Consider the following 21427-nt stretch of genomic DNA (forward strand, 5'->3'; position numbering starts at 1 on the left):
TCTTAATATTAAGACCAGCAACACAAAATTATGTTCAAGGACTTTTCACACAAGTACACAAAAAATATCAGAACAGTGAACCTTGAACCTTTAAGCCCCAGTAGTGATCAGTATCACAATTTCTCCTAATATTTATCAATACACAATCAAGGAGAGGTCATGAGATCACCAGTGGTGAAATTTCTTGATATTTCAACAACCTCCCTATAAATAGTATAATGCTACTATGAAAAATGGACATGTAGAGACCAGTAAGGAGAAACTGTATGTTGACACTGAGGCTTAAAGGTTAAAAGCTAATAAATACAGAGCCATATTGTTGGTGATTATCGCAGCTTCTTTTATGCTTCGTCCTTCCACCACCCCATGCGTCAAAAAGGGCTTAGTTACTTGAGAATCCCTTTTTATTCAGCCTTCTCATTATCCATTTTCTGGTAATTATATTTTCTTATTCTAATGGAAAGAATAACAACATCCCAGTGAATGACTACAGTTTTTTCTTAATTAATTGCATCTTTGTTCAGGGGGCACAACTTCAGAGTACAGCAAACGAGGAACACTTTCCTCAGTATTCCCTACAGCGAAGATTGTTGTCATGACAACAACAGCAACAGAAAAACAACCAAACTACAATCATACAAAGTTTGAATATGAAACATTTATGGAGTACTACAAAGGCCCTCCTATCTTAACACAAAGTAATGTTGACCAGTTTGATTACATATTTTCGCCCATAGCAGATGAACTTATCACCACCAATGTCAAAAATTAAGCCTGTCAGCCTATTATTTACTCATCATTAGTACTGTGTGGATTTGGGGGTGCCTTTTTGGGTGGAAAGCTTGGGGATCACCAGTTCTACCTTACTCCCCAAATTCCTCAAAATGTACTTTTGGCTCAGTCTCATTCTCTACAGACTGACAATGAATATTATTTGCCACAATCTTTGGGAATGGGGTTTGATTCTCATTGTGTTGGAAGGATAATAATTTATTCATTTTGGTCTTCCGCAAACCATGGAAAGTTTTTTCCAAGAAAGTGGAAGAGATGGGAAGCCTGCTACAGCAAAACTTTACTTTAACAACAATCATATTGGTGCAAATATTGAAGAAATGCAACCCATCATGACAGATTAGTGTAAATACCCCAGAAATCTGTGCAGGGGAAAATTTTTGCTTATAACCACTTTGGTTTTGGCTTTTGTGTGAGAAATGCAGCTGTTGTGATATCTGTTGTCCAAAATGACTGTCATTGCTCTTAATTATGTGTTGAGCTGTGTCCAGCTGTTTTAGCCCTTAAAGATATTCACATCACTGATAGGAACTTTAGGAACTTGCTTCTCCCTAGAAATCAGGTGGAAGAAATTAAGGCAGAGTTAACAAGAAATAAAGGAGAAACTGGGGCCAGTAATAACTATTTGTATCAGAGAATGTGCTAAGGATTAACAATGGAAGTAGTAAATGAAGTGTGTTTAGTACTTCAAGGACTCCATACTAATGATAAAATAATGGAGAAATTCCCCTATCTTGAAGAAAAGAACAATGGCAAAAAGATTCTAAAAACTATAAGTGATGTCAAATCCAAAGAGGCACGTCCTCCTTTTAAAACTACTTCTTTTCTAAAGCCTATCACAAGCATAGACCTGCAAAACATTAGGTGGTGCAGACATGTAAGCCAATGTCCCCATTTTTATTTTAGAGGAAGGCTAGTTTTATATTTTGGATCCAAATTTTTTTTAACTCAGTAGGTGGGAGAGAGGGGATAAAATTAAACTAACTACACTTACATAAAGAGCCCTAATCGGTTCAGACAAGGTGTTCTCTGTTGTAGCACGGGTTTCATTACTATTATTTTGGCGGTCATAAGTCGGACATTTTTCATTTCTCTTGGCTGAGGGGTGGGAGGGATATTGATCTCACCAGCAGATGAATAATAATATTGTGTGGACACTCTATCAATTTCTCCAAAGTCCTATGAGAGATGTTGTATGGATCTTGAAGGAATAAGCACACTGGTCTGAAAGGACTAATATTATATTATGAAGTCTCTTACTCAAAGTCCAGTTCAATTTATAGAAGGAAAATAGTCTTTTAGCAGAAGACAAAAACTGAAAATATGCTAGCAAATGCGGCGCGCGTGTTCAGGAACTCAAGGTAAAGTATTTTGGGGAAATTAATTTGCGTTTACTAAATAAATAATCATTTTAAAAAAAATCATTTTTTGTCAAGAAATACCAAAAAAAAAATATATGACCTACCTCCATTTTATCCCCAAAAGTAAGCAAGCTTATATCCATCGTGTTGGAAACTTGTGTAATTTGGCAAGGCCGTTTGAACGTTACTGCAAACTCTTTTCGGCTAAAGTCGCTGTTGTCTTCCGAAAAACAATTTCTCACTGTTCTCTCCCCACAAAAAGGGCATGTATGTATTAAAACGTCGCATGACAATCTTAATCGGAGCGAAAACTTTTCCGTGTTTTTGTTTCTTCCCCGAACTGAGCGAAAACCAAACACAGAAGGAAAAAGCCAATCACAGAGCAGATTAGAATGAGGCATTTTTAATTCTGGTAACCAACCAGAAATGGCGTTGTATCGAACTTTACCAGATCTCACATTTCGACATTCCCGAACCGACGACTGAGATCGGGGTACGAGATTAACTCATTGCTCCTTTTGCCCTCACCGCGTACCTTCTGCATTTTGAAAGACAGCATGACTACGAAACGTTTAAACTTCTACAAGACGTTGGTCTCGAGAACACGCCTTGGTTACAATAAGTGTCCATATTGCAGAATGGTCCAAAATTACAGCAGAATTCGCAGTATCAATAAGCTCCATTTAATTCAGTGGTTTTTTCCTTTGTTAACTTTGTTATACTCTACTTATCACGTTGTTTTTCACATTGTGTCATTGATCAGTCGTAGGTCTCATCGAGAAAAGCATGAGCCTCGAGCGCGTTTTGATGGAAAAGATAAGTCCCCTATACTCTTATATGTGTAATAATTTAGACAAGCGAGATGAATCAGTTAAGAAATGCCTTGGTATACTGAGAATACCCTCAAGTGTTTGATTCAACTGCAGTTATAAGATAAATAAGACGGTGGCTGAAACAATTTTGTTGTTTTAGAAGCCTGCCGTATTCGCCAGCTAAAAACAAGTGCATATGGGCTGTATTGAAATCAAGGACTGAAATTAGGAAAATTTTCCAAAATTACGTGGATGAAAGAAAACTTATCATGTTTGCTAGTGGTGGGCATATCGTGACCAAAAACTAAGTGGAGCGCTTGATGATAAATTCGACTTTTTTCGAGACAATGATATGAGACTACAGGGCGTAAACCCTGTATGTAAGACACTAGTTTAAGAGCTAGTGGAATTCATTTTTGCCTTTTAAAGAAGGGGATACAGACGCTCCAAAAAGCTTGACAAAAAATAAAATTAAGACTGTTTCGGTAAAAGCGAGCCTTTATATACATGTGGAACCAGTGACGAGATTTTTGTTTCTTGAAATAACGTGCATTTGTCGCACTACTTTGCCGTGTCTCTACTCTTCAGAGGAGCAGATCTAGATTACGATTATTCTTCCTATTACTCTTGGATATAAATTGAGGGACCCCCTCCAGTTGTTGCACTCACCTTTAGTCTACGCAGCCAACTTTTAAACAGTAAAAACAGTCTCGTTATAAAAAAGTCTTTAAACCGGCTTTTCTGGCAACTTCCTAATCCGAGCTGGCCTTAACAATATAGGGCTTTTGGCCATTCGTTGTTCTGCTCAGGTTATGTCGGGGTAATGTCAACAGGTAGTGGGGTCTTCTCGTCCTTCCCTGCAATGGTAATTCCTAGTACTTCTTTACATGGGTGATATTCAATAATGACGCTGTTTCCCGTTTTGGTAGCAATTTCATGGGGTTCAGGTGCGCCTGGTGTAGACAACTCCTTCTGCCGTTTTTGTTGCACCAGCACTTTGTCACCTGGACTGATGTCTGAGGGTTTAGTATTCCTCTTGTTGTCTGCATACATCTTTGCTTTTGCTTTCATTCCACTGTCTCTGTCTCGCATCTCAGATGCTATCACTTGCTCCCTCAATTCTGGCAATTTTGTTCACATCTTTCTTTAATTCCAAACGAAAGTTCAGCCGGGCTCACACCCGTGGTAGTATGACGGCTCGACCTATATGCCATCAGATATTTGCGCAATTCCTTCTTCCATTCTTTTCCTTCAGCTTGTGCTATTCTCATCCTCTTCAGAAGAGATCTGTTCTGTCTGTCCACCTCTCCATTCGCTTGGGGCCATAAAGGAGTGGTCTTCCTGTATTCTACGCCGCAATCTTCTAGGTATTGCTCAAACACATCCGAACGGAACTGTGGTCCATTATGTTTGGTCACTGACAGTGGCAAACCATGGGTTGTGAACGTCTCCTCCAGTGGTATTGTCGGATGTTGTGGACCGCATTATTTCAATCTCACAGAATCTTCTGAAGCAATACACTGAGTCTCCTGACGGTAATGGACCTAGCAGGTCAATTTCCAGGTCTTGCCATGGGCCTCTTAGTAGAGGGGTTGATTTGATCGGTTCTGGGTTGACTGGACTGCTTACAAGCTGACAGCCATGAGAGGCCTTGTAAAATCTTTCAGCTTGTCTGTCAATTCCAGGCCACCTTACTTTTGACCACAATCTTTGTTTCATATTGACAATTCCGGGATGTCCTCCATGGGCAAGAACCAGTATTTGAGGTCTCAACGTCCCTGGTATCACAATCCGGCTCCCCTTAAGGATCAACTTCCCGATAACACAGAGGTGGCCGCTTACAGGTACATACTGCTTGAGCTTGTCTCCTTTCCAATTTCTATTGTTTATACACGCTCGCAACTCCACAAACTCTTCATCTTCTGTCGAGGCTTCCTCAATCTCACGTGTTGTCATAGCTTTAGGAGTAGCAGTTACTGCTACAAATTTGATAAAGTCGTCTGAAATCTTGTGTGCTAATGATGGTTTTGCAGGTCCCTCGGCTTGAGAGAAACAGGATAACGGATAGTCAATGCTCTGCTCTCCTGACAAGTACTTTACTTTGAACTTGTATGGTTTCAATCGCAGGATCCACCGTTCAATTCGTGCACATGGCTTTGATCTGCTAGCGTAAATTGTTTATAGCGGCTTGTGGTCTGTGTACAGTTCAAATTCTGTTCCGTACAGGTACACATGGGAGCGCTCACAACCCAAACAATTGCTAAGGCTTCTTTCTCTGTCTGTGGATAACGTTTTTCCACGTCGCTTAGGCTCTTACTGGCGTAACTGATGATTCCCTTCACTCCTTGCTGCTCTTCATGATGAGGACTGCGCCTAGACCTACTGGACTTGCTATGATTAGAGTCTTGGCATTGTTGTCGAAATATCCAAGTATTTTCGGCACTTGGCAGAATTCTCTTAAGCTCAGTGAATGCCTTCCTCTGCTCATCTCCAAATTCAAAGCGTACACCTTTCTTAGCCGAGGCATTCTGTGGCTCTCTTGCATCAACGATGGCTTGAGGCCGATGCTTTTATCGGTTAACACGAGTCCCATGAACACCATCTCGGTCATGTAAAATTTGCATTTCTCAGCATTCTTCTCTTTCAATTTCTCTAGGAGTTGTTGCAATCTCTTGCCATGTTCTTCACTGTTTTTGCCATGAAGTATAATGTTGTCAGAGATGTTAGCCACGCCTTAAGAACCTTGCAATGCTTGCTGAATGACATGTTGATACACTTCCGGGGCTGAGTTAATTCCAACCACAAGGCGTTTGTATCGATACAGTCCACAGTGGGTCGTGAATGTTGTGATGCTCCGGGAATCAAAGAGAAGTTCCAACTGATGATAAACCTACTTCAGGATCAAGTTTACTGAACACTGTGCTTTGGAGTACTTCATCTACTGTGGGTATTGGGTAAAGTTCCCTGATGATGGCTTCTTTTGCCCTTCTCATGTCTACACATAGACGTATTTCATCATTTTGTTTTAGCACTACCACAACTGGACCAACCCAGGGAGTCGGGTAAATGGGGTGCGCCTGACTGGCTGTACCACAGCAAGTACTTCTGGAGCCACATGCAGTTGTACTTAGTAGTCTCTCAATTTTCCTTCACCTTCAAAGATTTCTTTGTAGTCACGCAAGATTTCTTAATTCAGACTTCACTGGATAGACTGGCCGGGGACACCCAGTTGTAACACGCCCAATTGTACAGCGCTTTCTCTGCCTAATAGTACTCCCCCTTACTGAACACTGTGCTTTGGAGTACTTCATTTACTGTGGGTATTGGGTAAAGTTCCCTGATGATGGCTTCTTTTGCCCTTCTCATGTCTACGCAAAGACGTATTTCATCATTTTGTTTTGGCACTACCACAACTGGACCAACCCAGGGAGTCGGGCCTTCTACAGGTTCTGTTATGTCCATGGCAACAAGCCTTTGAATCTTCTTCTTAACTTTCTCTCGGAGACTATATGGGGTGCGCCTGACTGGCTGTACTACAGCAAGTACTTCTGGAGCCACATGCAGTTGTACTTGGTAGTCTCTCAATTTTCCTTCACCTTCAAAGATTTCTTTGTAGTCACGCAAGATTTCTTAATTCAGACTTCACTGAATGGACTGGCCGGGGACACCCAGTTGTAACACGCCCAATTGTACAGCGCTTTCTCTGCCTAATAGTACTCCTCCTTCGCCATCAATGAGAACAAATTCAGTTTTGACTTCAGTTTCACTTACTTTTGTTAGTGCTGAGTAGGTTCCAAGGACTTCTAGTGGATGTTTAGTACCATAAGGACGAAGCTTCTTGCTACTCTTCTTGGACACACACTCAATCTTTTCTTTCTTAAACTTTGACCACAAGCCTTTTGTCAATAAAAACATTATTTGGCGCTCCTTAATATAACAGCATATCAACTAGAACGCCACCAATAGAAACTTTCACTTTTTTGGGTAGTGACACTGATTTCCAATGAATGCATACTCATCTTCCTTGTCTCCCTCACCTGCGTCTCGCACATACCCGACTTTCTTCTTTCGATCATTCCACTTCCCACTGTGTCTGGGTTTGGCAGGTTTTGATGATTTCGTTTAACATTGCTGGGCAAAGTGGTCAGCTCCTCCACATTTCTTGCAAGTCTTTCCTCTAGCAGGGCTTTTAGAATCGCACCCGAAATGTCCTACAGTGCCATATCTGTAACATGCTAGTTTTGACCCCTTGGTTGATTCCTTCCCTTTTTGTTGCTGGGCCTCTCGACGTGAGTCGCGTATCGAATTCACAATGTGCTTACCACCCTCCATACTTTCCAACTGGCATTGAACTGCTTCGTGAGTTGCTGCTGTTATAAGTAAAAGCGCCAAGGTTAAATTTTCACCTTTCTCCAACAATTTGCGTCGCAATTCGTGTGACTTACATCGCTGAACGACTTGATCTTTTTTGCCATCTTGCTGCTCCATACTATGACAGACATGATTCTGGTATGCCGAATTTATCTTGGGAATGACATAGTCGTTCAAGGCTTTTTCGTTTTTCTCGTATTTTTCTGCTCCACCAGTGTCATTAAAGGCTTTGAGGATTTCCTAAACATCTTCCCCAGCCGAATGAAGGAGTAAGGCTCTTCGTTGTGCTTTGTTGTCGGCCTTATCTGCTTGAATTATTAGGCCCTTACTATCCGCATACAAGCAAATACTTTTCATCCATCTTCGCCACCGCCTTCCAACATTTGAAGGATCGCCATGGAGGTCGAACATTTTATACTTGACAGCTGATCATCTATTTTTACTGATGCGGCCATATAATTCAATCGGTTTTAAGACAACACTTGATCCTCGTCGCCAATTGTTGTATTCCAACGTCGTATTGAAACCAATTTAATAGGATTATTACATGCAAATAACATGCAACCGAATTGAATCCGCCATGCTTTATTAATCAGGAATACCACACAACGGTGCGCACCTAATTACTTCATGTTCGCCATAACGACGTGTACTTCACAGACAGTACGGTGGTTGTGAAGATAATGATGGGTTTTACAGGTTTTACCAACAAAATGGCTTAAAACTGTAGACTGGAAGAAGTGAATTGTGTGTAAAAATGATTCAGTAGACATTTTACAGAGAGCCTCAGATTCTGGTCGTGCATGGTCATGCACAGTGCATGCCGGGAGCAAGTTATGTTAGCAAGTCGCTCACGTGGTATTTGGGGAGCTTTACTTTTCGTTTTCGTGCTGTTTTGACGCGTACCTAAGCACCCTCGTTCTCAGAGTCTCTGGGAACGAGATTGGTGCTTGAGTACCCCATAAAGTAGAATCCTTCACTCCATGGTTTCTCTCTTTCTTCCTTGAGGAAATTTAGAAGATATAACAAGAAATCTTAGTTACTAGTAAAACACGAAGAATAAATCGACTACTTCATGATTCTTTGAACTTCTTCAATTTTATGTGGGCGAACTAACCTATTTCCTATAAGTAAGTATTATGGATCAGACATTCCCAGCAGTGCCCTCCCCTCACGACGATCCGCAACCACCAAAATTTTTGTCCCAGGATTAACTAGATTAAATTTCAGTACCACGCAGTTTCGTTGACAGGTCTGTGAGAAGACAAAGGAGACCGCGCAGAAGCTCAAAACACCTTCGGTGCGAAAGTTACCAGATGAGAATGTCAACAACTCCATGAAAAGTATTCCTTGAGGACAAAGTTTTCAGCTGCCCGCTGTGTAGAAAGGATATGATTAAAACCTAATATTTTAAAATAGATCAGACGTTCTTTTTTTCGCAGCGGGAAACTAAAAAAAGCCTGATCGCAGATGATGGTTTTACTGACTAGAGAAAACAAATAAATTTTGAGGCTTAAAAAATCTTTATGTTCTTTCTTCTTTGGTCATTAGTTGTAATAATTCAGTGACGCTGGCGAGCCACAGTGATCCATGTTGCTCCAGCTGACCCGAGCCTGTATCGCTGGCGGAACAGATGTATATACTGGCGGTCTGAATTTTAATTTTATTGAAAAGTTCCCAAAATGTTATTTATTTTGCGAACTATAACTTTAATTCGCCAGCTATACAGGCCTTCCTGAAAGAATCCAGTTTCCTTTTGAGTTGTTACTGCGATGCTCATAACATTTGACGCGTTCCTGCGTTTTGTCTCAAAATCGAATTTAGTTTATATAGTTACAAATTATAGTCGTAAACTGTAGCCCTAACTGTATGACACTCAAGAGGAAAAAACTAAGGTTAAGCCTTTTTCACTTTACAACTATACGTAGAAGATACCGATAAAGCCACTTCCGGTCACATTCCTCTTTGCGTAGCACTAAAAGGATGCTCAACACAAATGTGCCAATAAATAGACAATGACCCAGCATTGTCTAAGTCTATTGCAGTTTTATTAATTTTCAAGGCCACCAACAACAAAGAAAGGCTACGTTTTGAGCGACAAAAGGATTAAGAATAACAAAAATGGAAAGAAATTTGTATACGTTCTGCTGTACAGTTATAGAAAATGCTTTGGTTCTTTTTTTTTTTTATAAAACTGGATCCAAAGAAAAGTCGCAATATGGCAACGATGCCTTGTTGGAAATCGATGAGAAAGTAAATAACAAAGGACGAATAAACGAATTTTCACACCATGGCAGGCCACACAGGGACAAATCTCACAGCTGAATCATTTGAAACAAAAACAATAGCCATTATACAAATTTTGCCCAATTCCTTTGCTTTTAGCGGTTTATCTTTAGACACCAACTAGGGGGGCGAAAACGTTTTTCCCATATAATGCGGATCGGAATAGATGGCCGTTTGGAGCAACAGCTAGATAAGTAACTATTGCTTTTAAAACACAATCCAAACTTCAGATTTGTTTCAAATTGATTTTCATTGAGGGACAAAGGATGCTTATAAGAGTGTGACAGCTATCGAAACTCAATGTAAGTTTTAAGTGTCCAGAATAGTAGAATTTATGGTTTCGTGCCGCACTCAATACGGTTACGTTTGCTTAAAACAGACCTTGCTTCTTTAAGTTTGAATGCAAATTTTAGTTAGTGGCCTTGAAAACTAATTAATCTGCGATAAACTTAGATAATTCTGGGTTATTGTCTATTTACTGGCACATTTGTGTTGAGCATCCTTTTAGTAGTACGGAAAGCGGAATGTGACCGGAAGTGGTTTTATCAGTATCTTCTCAGCATAGCTGTAAAATGAGAAAGGCTTAACCTTAGTATTTTCCTCTTGATTGTCATATAATTTGAGCTACACTTTACGACTATGTTGGAATTTTGTTACTTCAAAAGTGAGCAACAAAGACAATTGGACTTCAGTAAAGTTGGGCTATTTCCGGTTTGTCGTTATATCCCGATAAGAGCCACAACTTTAGATTACTGACTTGTTTAACAGAAATATTCCTGTGTCCTATACTGAGTTTAGCTAAAGAACGTTCAAGAGTTAAGCTGACAAAAAACGAATCTTGATTTGACTGAGTAATATTCTAGTATTGTTAGCGAAGTAACGAAAAGTGATCAAAATTGAACTAAAAATCAGCATCAGGGGACCCCCACAAGGCTGTTATCTAGTACTCAGCCAAAATAAGGTAATTGAAGCTGAAACATTGGTATACTGCACAAGGCGTCACAGTATGTATGTATGTATGTATGTACGATGCCAATTTTGAGCAAAATCGGCCGACCTTCATTTCCAAGCTTGCCCCACTCTCTCAGGCAGAAGCTTCGCTTAAGTTGCGTACACAACTGGTCATTCACTTATTCATGCTACCTGTTGTTCTTTGCAATGTTCGTCTTGCTTGATGGAAGTGGGCTAAAATGTTCTATTTTTTTTTATTTTTTTAGGCATTTGGGGGCCTGTTATTAAACTTTGAAGAGAAGAAGATTGGGAGCAGACAAAGTTTCCACTGAAACTTGACAACGCGAAGAAATGATCAAGAGAGCATGCAATTACTTCGTTGACAGTTTTAAAAGCTAGGCCCTCATCATTTCAAATGATTCAATTTGTGCCGCTGATTTTGGCCGGAAGGGTTTAAACCTTGGAACTCACGATCAATATAAAAAGTCAAAGTTCCCACGACATTACTACAAAGTTAATCTTATATTTAGGACAAGAACTTACATAAGTGTACACACAGAAGAAGCAAAAACATTCTATACGTTTTCTCCCTTATTTTATTGCCTCGTACGGGTTTTGTCTGTCAGTATCAGCTAATTTTATCATTAACCCTCGTCTTCAAGTAACGGACCCTGGCGGTAGACGCCAGAGAAGCTCATCTAAGAACCTGCCGAAAAACAAAAAAGCAGTCATAATGCTCAGGTTATTAATTTTCCTACTTCTACCGAATATTGGTATGATTTCATTTCTAACGGGCGCAAGTGATAGTTTTGAAGACAATGGTTGGGATGAAAGGAAACTGATAAGATGGCCTCACATTCTACTCGTCCCAAATCTCCGTATGGTTGCATTGGCGGACATTTTTGAATCCAGTAATCAGATCGTTGGCAAAATGAATGTGGAAATGACGCTTGTAATAATCGAACTTTCCGTTGGAATTACAATTTTAAATTTGGCATAGGTAGTACTTTCTTCCTATACTTTCGAATGCAGAAGACAAAAAGAAAGTTAAAATTTTGATCACAGCACTTTAAAAATAACACATATTGAAATGAAATAAATAAGTAATAAATAAATTGGTGACCTTCAGATTCCGGATCAAATTAGAATTTGTAATTAAATGTTGGTTCCAGAGCAACGGGGAATACCAGAGCACCTAGAGAAGAAGAACATCTCGGGCCAAGGAAGAAAACCAACCACAAAGAGGTGAGTGCTCTCACCACTGCACCAGGTCTGCTTCTCCCCTTCCCTCTATGAAAGGTAAATAATTTCAGAAAACGGAAGGCTATAAAAACAGTGTTTGGAATATAAAAAAAATTGAACTCTTTACTCATATTTGCCGGGTATGAAGGTGTCTGTTTTTTCTTTCCTGTCCATCCCCGCGTAGTTTTCTTGGTTCACTGGTCACTTACTTTGAACGTAGCCATTGATCCAGTCCACGTAAGAGCTCACTCGAGCGTATCCAGAGTACGCGTCTCCGGGACACGTTAGCTGTGTCATCCACGAGGCCGCTCCACGGACGACCCACTTGCCACCCTCCAAGCACGACAAGGGGCCACCGCTGTCACCATTACACATACTGCTTCCCACTCCTCCGACACAGATCATGGAGCTTTCATCCACTTCTGGTCCGATTATATTCCGGCACTGGTTATAGCTGACCACTGGGACTAGGGCTTGTTTGAGGTAATCGGAGGGTAAGTGCAAGTTGTTTGGATCGATGCGTCCCCATCCTGGTAACAGAAAGCGAAAACAGCATGGTGGATGCATCAGCGTGTGAAGATAATTATGAGATGATAAGAAATCTAGACGAACTAATGAAGGCAATGAAGGAGTAAGTCTTCACGATTTGTGAAATAGCTCTTGGGGAGTTATGGTTTTGAGACAATTTTTATGAACCTTGATAGAGAAGTGCTTCCATTGTTCAATCAATAGTTTGGCTCAGTAATTTCTCCTAAGGGTTTATTATTGCTGAACGGCGTTTCGAAACCCATGGGACGAAATTCATGTTTTGACACTGAAATGTCTATGTAAGATGTTATCCCAGAGAATAGCAGTGCGCAGAAGATGAGGGGATTCCTATTGAACAGCGCATACTATACTAAAACTGTAAATGGCATACTTTACAATACTATTTGGTCAAACGGCTCAGCAGAGAACTTAACAAGAGTCCTCAAGCTGCAAAAACGCGCTGCTCGAGTAATTTTAGTAGCTGAAACTAGATCAAATAGCGTAAGTCTCTTGAAGAAATTGGTATTGGTTCCCGTTTTATGACGAAATTTAGCTTAACAAGTGTACATTAGTCAAAAGGTCTGCATAGTAGTAGATATGTCGATAGTTTGAGGAACCACACAACAGTTTTTAAGTTTGAAAACATATTTCGACAGAAACTTCTGTCATCTTTAGTTTAAATTACAAGGCACAGAGTTGAATATATAGTGTAAACCAAAATGCTAATTAACTACAAGCACAAAGAAAACATGACAATGTGAAATATTACAAAGACAGTTTAAAATAAACATGATAAAGTTGATGATTAAGTGTAGGTTTTTTCCATTGAATATGAATGGCTTCTTTTATCTTAAGTTGAGAGGTGGTAGAAGCGTGATCAAGGATGCTGAAACAGTCAATACAGTACGAAGTGCGGCAATGCTCAGAATTTTGTAAGTGTTTAAAAATGTGAGAGGTCCTGTCACTGAAAATGTGCTCACGTAGGCGCGTGGAAAAATGCCGGGTGGTTTCGCCGACATAGCAGGCATTACAGCCCACACACAAAATCTTATAAACCACACCCGCACGAAGCCCACGAGGGACAGGATCCTTCACATTGAAGAAGTTACCGATTTTAAAGGATGAGAAAACTAACCTAATATCAATGTTGTTACAATAACGTTTGACAAAATGGCGAACCTTTTTCTCGTGATAATAGGAAAAGGACCAACGTAAGGTAATTTAAAGTAAAGGGTACGTGCAGTGTCAGAGCCGGAACCGTGGGATTGCTGCCATGACGAGGAAATATGAAGTAACGATTAATAGAGCTTTGAACTCAAGAGAATATCTGTACCATCCTTCCAAGTCAAATAGGATCTGACCAAGTGGGCTACAGTAGACTGACAGTAACTCTTGATAAATCATTTTCAGTAATTACCTGTAATGTAGCATATGGCGTTTTCACTGACGCGTGAGTCTTGGGCTGGCAGGCAGACGGTTCCGATTTTACGGCCAAGGGTTGCTGGACGTGATAGTTTCAAAACTGCAACATCGTGATGTAGATTGCTCATGCTGAATTGTGGATGGAAGATGACGCGTGATATTTGAAATTCTTCGCCGTCACCAGTTCTGTTATGAGCACCTATATTTACATTAGCAACATACATTATAGTTGATAAGAGTAAGTTAACTCAGGTGATGAATGGAGGACAGAAGCACCTTCATCAAATAAATGAGAAAGTTGGATAAATAGGGAAACAAAATAAGCTAAATAGCTGAACCCCCCGGGAATGCTTAGTTTTAATAACCCACTTCCCCCTCCAACTTCAATGGTTCTTTCACCTTCACCTCGCAGGACATTGTTTAAGGTTGTCGGTTACTTAGTCTCCTCCGCAGCCAAACCGTTTTTGCAGAGGAGCGTTGCGGGACGACACTAAGAACGGCTGCGTAGGGGATTACTGGTTGTTATATCAATCCTAATGTCCTATGGGACTATTCACTAACCAGATAATGACCAGCATTTCCTTTTTTTTTTGGCAGGAGAAGAAAATGAGGAGGAGGTAAAATTTTGAAATCGACCTGTGATTCAAAGAATGCATTTTTCTATAACGTATGCATCACGCCCGAGGGCTCAAAACGAAGGTCGTGGAGCCTGAAGGTATTTGAGGAATGAGTGGGCACCAACTATGTGATCCCCGTCCATCCGGGTTCATTTATGTTCATTGTCTAAACATACAGCTCTTGAAGCAGTTCTATTAATTTTCTTCACACAAATTGACTTGAATCGAATTGAACTGAAACTTACCCAGAACCACTGAATACCGATTAGGGTCACTGATTTTGACGACACAATGTGCGGCGGTTAAAAGCCAAGTTGTGGATAGAAGAGAGGCGCCACAAGTGAAACGGCCATCACGGTGAAGAATGGCTTGCCAGGGCCACGAATTCCGGGGTGCTTCCTCGCCTCCTATAATTCGGCCCTCAGCCGGTTTCCAGCCGCACGCTGTTGAACACAAAAACAATTGTTACGGTTGTTACGAGTGGCCGAGTAAAGAATTATGGTGTGCAAACCGCCTAAAAGATTTTTAATTTTGTATTTGTAAGTTTCACTTGGGCAATCAGATAAAAACATGAAATTGGCAAACCTTGACTCAGGGTTGCTTCAGCTACACTTCTTTTTAAGGGAACTTCTCATTATTGACACGAGTTTCAGAAAACATCATAGCTAATAAAAGGCAGTGGTTATAAATAAAGCCTGACAAACGTGTTTGTTAAAAGTTTTTGCGAGCATTTTTGGCCTTTGACCGTGCACAGACAACAATAAATCTAGAAATGCGTTGAAGTAACTGACCAATAACAACGTTGCTTATACGATATTCAACTGTAGGGTGAACATTAAAACAAAGGATTGTGCACGGTCGCGGCCCTTCCAACAAAAATTGCAGCACCATTGCTGTAATACACGGTTTCATAACCAGTTCCTCAACAAACTATGAAAATATCCTGTACTTTATGGCCACCCGAGTCTGATTTGGTATTGTAGTAACGAGAGCAGGACACCTATCAGAAATGCTAATACGCTGAAATAAGGTAACTACAGTGTACATGTTGCCACATTGCAACATGTGCTCTTCCTTTGGGCTCAACTGTGCCAAGATATGTTGCGATGGAATATGCCGGTTTTCCTGCGCATGTACTAGTTGTATCGATTGTGACTGGAATGAAAAATGTTGTTCGGATCATCGCGGTTGGAGTGTGCTCTACATGGCGTTCATAACATTTGTTTAACTGATGATAATTTCCTGCTGGGCTCGCCACTGGGCTCCTAATATGTTTATATAGCTGCTTCGACAAAGGTTGTCCAAAAAAGCGTAAAAGCGTACGTGATAATGCCTAAAGGTAGTCTGGGAATCACCCAATAAATTTCAATAAAAACTTTGAATCCATATTGCCTGCCATGTCATGATCAAGTCTTCGCTGTATGGTCAAGGCATTATGGATTCTGAGCTTTTATTGAAATGCATATTGCCCGCCATCTAAACAGGGGAGGCAATATGGATTCTGTGCTTTTATTGAAATGTATTGGGTATTTCCTAGACTACCTTTTGGCATTGTCGCGTACGCTGTCGAAACAGCTGTATATTCATGCATTTGCACGCTTTTTAACTCGCGCATGCGCAATGAACGAGTTATAGCAATGGTGGGGTTCTCGCTGGGTTGGTGAGTTGTTAACTTTGAGGGATGCGCAGTGATCGTAATGTAGCGGAATTTCACTCTGGCGCTGGTCGAAATTAGCAAATTTTACGTTTTCGGAAGGGAAACACACCTCTTGGAAATGGTGAATCGAAAGAGAAACTTCTAAGGGATGCTCGAAAGTTTCAACAGCGGAAATCAAGCATTAATGGCGAAGAAATTTTTCTTCGATTAGTGGTTTTATTAGCCCGATGATCGGGCGGATCCCAAATCAACTTTTAATCCGCGGAGTTCCTTGGTAATGTTCACAAGTGTTTCTAGGAATACAGCACACAAATAATTACAGGTTTGGTGGGAATTGGTACTGAGAACTATTCTAATAGACCGATTTTTCGTTTTCCGAACAGTTCTTGCAAAATTTTTGAAAAACGTGCTGCCATAAATTCGCTTCAAAATTGACTTCAAATCGCTTGCAAGTCGCCTCCCAGCGAAAATTATACGCTTTTGCTTCTTAGGCCTGTAAAAAAACCTATCTGAATGAATTTTTTATTTAGTAAAGCTTTTTGTGTTTTTCTATTTTTATTGATAAAACGTGACAACTCGGTGTAATCTTGTGTAAACAAACACGTCCTCGCAACTAGCGGATGAAATTCGCCCAGACAGAAGCCGCAATAAAATTCATTCGGGGTCCAGTTTGAGAAATAAGATCGATTCCACAGCAAAAATGTAAACACTGAAAATTTGCAACGCAACGCTTGATGTACTTCTATATTAACGTTCACTTGGATAAAGCCAAAATAGCAACTTCAGCAAGGTTAAAACCTTCTCCCGATGTTATAAAACGCGGCAAAAGCCGTCGTTTGAACTTAGAATGCTGAAAACATGCAGCAAGAGTTAGGTTACGTGGTAGGCAACCAAAATCGTTCACATGTATCAAGTTTCATTCGGCAACAACACGGCTCGAGGGAAAAAATTACTGAGGTTCTTGGAAGAAAAACTCTTGTCGATTGGCAACCACGCAAAACCACCAAAAAAGCCCGCACACGCCCACCTTTGGGTTGTTCCGCGTATCGGAAGGAATCAGAGTGTGTGTGTGTAATTTAATTGTTTAATTGTTTATACATAGCGCATTCCTTGTAGCGTAGTTTGATGCGAGTACCGCTTTACGGTTACCACTATTCACTTCTGGATTCACGAGTCACAGGAGCCTTTGATTTATCCTTCGCCATAGGCTAAAGTCTGGTCGCCGAAAGCTCATTTCGTTAACAATTTTTTCAGCAAAGAAACCTTATTAGCTTTTAATACGTATAATCCTGTTTACTCCTCCATTTTTACTGACATGTTTTGTTTCCAAAAATGGCAGTGACAGGCTTGAAAAAAAATTTGACCTCTAAACAGGGGGAGCTTAAGTGGAAACAGTGGCTTTCGGATGGTTACCAAACGTTTGTGATTTTTTTAAAGGTCATTCCGTTTATGTATGTTATTAACTCTCAACATGAACAAAGCAAACTGAAACAAAAAAAAAAAAAGGGCAAAAAGACCCTGTGTAGCGAAAATAATGTTCGTATTATACTGCAACTAATTACTGACATTCAGCTTTTAAAGGATAGTTTCCAGTAGAATTCAGTGAAGTTTGCAATCAAATCACAAATGATTCTGCACGTTGCATGTTTAGTCCTACACTCAGGCTGTTCAATCCGCATCACACTTGAGAGCAGAGTGTTTCTCTTTAGTAATTTCTTTAAATTTGGAAGGCCGTTCTTAAAAAGCATTGTAAGTCGATCGAAATGGAAACAATTCATTCGTAGGATGGTATTCTAGAGTCAAACAGTACTACTTGAAACGTTATATCAAATACAATACGGTATTTCATTGCTGTTGAGTTGTCATTTTCGAATGGCCGCTACTTTCGGGTGGGCCGTTACTTTCGGGAGGGGGGTGGTGCGTTACTTTCGGAATTCTACGGTATCCGAAGGAAAGCTATTTAAAATACGTTACTGTGAGACTGTGGATTGAAAGAAATCAGAGAACTGCAAATTTTAAATTTTAGTGCTGAAGTGTTCAGGATAGTGTGAAACGATTACTGTAAAAACTAATGAATTATTTTAACAACCTGAAGAACAAGGGGCGTTGTATTCACAGCGGTTTGTTTTCTCGTTGAACTTTAAGTTAGCCGGACAGGGCATTTTATACAGGTACCCATTTGAACAGGCGATATATCCATGGCAGTTGTCGGGATCTGCGTAGTTACCATTGGCTTTCCCATCGCAGAAACCTCCTAAAAGAACGATAAATACTGTTAGATAACTAGCAGGCAAGTTTGAATACCTTCTCGTTCTACACAATCTCAGTCACACTAACATCTTTTTCCTCGTGGGGAGAGCACAACAAAATCAAGAAAAAAGAGGGGAAACAAAGGTAACAAGATTTTATAGCATGTTTACTAAACGTTTAAAAAGAAAAAAAAAAACAAAACAAACAAACGAATGAACCAAGATGAAATAGATGGCTATGAGGGGATTCTGTTACCAGAGATGTTACACCTATTACAGTATAGGAATTTGCATGATTTTCAGTTGTGATTTTCGGCTGTTCTACCCATACCTGAAATACTGCAACATACATTGTTTGTGCCAATACGTATTCAACAAGACTTCAAAGTATTTACAAAATTCAAAAACATTTTGTTAGAATTATGACATTTTCTAAATATAGACAGAAATCAAGGCCACTATTTCTATCGTTGGAACTACTGAATATATATGAGTTAAATATTTATCAGATAGTCTCATTTAAGTATTCTCACTGTTCTCACTATCATGGAAACTTGCCTTTAGCTTTCACAGATTACTTTTCAAGGAATGACACTATTGATAAGCATAATAATAGATCTTCAACAAGAAAATTACGCATAAACTACAAAAGAAAAACAAATTAATTTTAGAGGAGCAAAAAATTAAGAACAGCTTGCCAACCAAATTTGCCTTAAAAGGCAAAGTATATTTTTAAAAAAGAAGTGTCAAGATTTCTTTAACAATAGTATCGTTTATACCTCGAAGCAACGTGTTGGATCTAACACCCGATTGTTATAATGGCCTCAATTAGTATTCCCCTAGGCCTGTTTTTGCAAGGGAATTTAGGTTAATAATTTGCATTTTGCAAGTGACACTTTGCTGAAATGACATTTTCTGTTCATTTTACGTTGAACTTTCAACGAGACGCGCTTCGCGTAGCTATCCGCAGTTACTGCAGTCTGCTAGCAATTTCCTCTGGAAGTTTCGTCTAAACGCGCCACAACAATGTAAGTGTGCTGTATTTTCGATCGGTTTTATCGGTTTGTTTACCTTATAGTTTGTACATTTTGTGAGTTGACTTTTTTGTATGTTTCAGTTTAAACCTTCTTCGCCTCGTCAATAACACTGTTAAGCTACAATGTTCAGCCCTTCCGGACAGTCGACAAAGTAAAAAGAGTTTAGAATAAATTGCGTGAATAGAAGTGTTTGCCTCCGGCGGTTACATCGTTTAAAATTGTTCGAGTTTCGCGCGATTGATGGAGACGACAATGGGGTCGGAGAAACCGAATTTCGTTTTACCACCCGCTCAAAGACGCTGAGTAAAACACTCGATCAAGATGGTGCTCTTGGTGAGAAGCTTCTGCAACTTAGGAATTCGAGATCTGGTCATCTCTCTACGGTTACTGCCAGGAAGAACGAAATCGACGCGTTACTATTAAATGAGGAAAACGTTCATCACGTAAAGGAGAAGATTACCGGATACTTGGCTGCCTTCGAAGCTTTTAAAGATGCTAATTTCAATTATTTGCGGAATCTTGTGGACGAGCGTAGCAAAGTTGAATGTCACGAGTACTTCGATCGTGAGTTTCAGCGAATGAGCGAGTTCAACGATAGGGTTCAGGACTGGATTAGAAGGGCAGATGAAGCAGCACGGTTACATTTGCAGATAAACCCTGAAGACTCTGTCAGTCAGTCCGGCCGATCTAAGGCGTCCAAGGGATCGAGGCGTTCAAGTAGAAGTAGTTCCTCATCAATATCATCAGCAAGAGCAAAAGAAGCCGCTCGCGTAGCAGAACTTCAAGCCGAAGCTGCAGCCTTCAAGAAGCTTCAGTTGTTAGAGAACAGAAATTTCAGTTACGCCAACAGCAAGAGCGCTTGACTTTGGAAACCGAAATCGCCAAGGCGCAAGCTAAGGAAAATGTTTTGGCTCCTCTGACCGAATCTACTCCGCGTAGTATAGTACCAAACCCCGTCATGTTGCCAGTTTCCAGGCCAAGGATAGGCGATTTCCCTGATTCTAAGAAGTTGGAAATCATTCCAGGAGTTCAAACGTTTCCAGACTCTGTCAAGTTGGAACCCAAGCCAGGAGTAGACCAAGTTCCATTAGCAGCGGCTGCAGCTATGCGAGACAGAGAAATCGCTTCGTTACCAGATGCGAAGGTCACTTCTATGTTAAATCCGGAGGCGCCAGCATGGAATCAATTACTTATATCCAGAACTATTCCTGATTCAAATCCTGTAGCGCCAACATGGAATCAACCACATATATCCAGCAATGTTCCTGATTCAAATCCTGAGGCGCCAACATGGAATCAACCACCCGTAGCCAGCAGCAAGCAGGAACGTACCAATGAATCTAGTCACTCCAATACGTCATCTACGCCGAGTGCAAGAGCCTTCCATGAAATGTTGGAGTTGCATCACCAGCAGAATACACTGCAACAGCAGCAAAACAAGATCGTAGAAATGCTAGCAAATCAGCAAAGGAAAAGTAGTCTCCCACAGCCTCGGGTTCCCATTTTCGACGGTAATCCATTGGAGTACGGTTCTTTCACGAGAGCTTTCGAAAACATAATCGAGTCAAAAACGTCCAATAGGAGCTAAGCCTTGCTACGCAGATTCGTAGTAACCAGTGTTCGCCAACCGTCGCACCGTGTTCTGACCCATCATCTCCAGAAGATAATTCTAAGTGCCCTCTCTGCAAATCAGGTCATGCCTTGGATAACTGTGACTCCCTCAGAAGCCGACCGTATCCAGAGAGAATTCAGTTTTTGATGTCGAAGAACCTCTGCTTTGGTTGTTTGTCTAATAACCACACGGCTCGAAACTGCCCTGAAAGAAAAACTTGTTCGTTTCCCAACTGCACCAAGAAACACCCTACTGTCCTCCATACCAACTTGACGGCTCGTAGTCGACCGGCTGCTGACTCTCCAACTATTCCCACGTCGAACGAGGAGACCACGCGCGTTCATAACGGGATGGCGAGCCTGGACGAGGACACGCGAGACACGGGCGGGGCAAGCTTCCCAGAGATTGGCATGGCAGTTGTTGCGGTTAAGGTTTGGGCAAATGGCAGCGAAACGCCAACGATCACCTACGCATTCTTAGATAGTGGCAG

General features: G+C 40.7%; 1 protein-coding gene and 1 long non-coding RNA gene across 2 annotated transcripts in view; both read right to left on the reverse strand.

Annotated features, from left to right (window-relative positions):
- The window catches only part of LOC146459469 (uncharacterized), a 283723-nt gene that overhangs the window by 120390 nt on the left and 141906 nt on the right, over window positions 1–21427 (reverse strand). The window contains exon 4 of the mRNA XM_085089392.1: window positions 18129–18293. Within this exon, the coding sequence (XP_084945518.1) occupies window positions 18129–18293 (165 nt within the window). The remainder of the gene's footprint in view (window positions 1–18128; window positions 18294–21427) is intronic.
- Window positions 387–2465, reverse strand: LOC146459475 (uncharacterized). The gene is made up of 2 exons (XR_014857890.1): window positions 2258–2465; window positions 387–1343 (listed from the first exon to the last, which is right to left on the reverse strand). It is a non-coding gene; the product is annotated as an uncharacterized LOC146459475 (long non-coding RNA).

Source organism: Pavona decussata, unplaced genomic scaffold, assembly GCF_977016875.1.
Source record: "Pavona decussata unplaced genomic scaffold, jaPavDecu1.1 SCAFFOLD_219, whole genome shotgun sequence".
NCBI classification, from domain to species: Eukaryota; Metazoa; Cnidaria; class Anthozoa; order Scleractinia; family Agariciidae; genus Pavona; species Pavona decussata.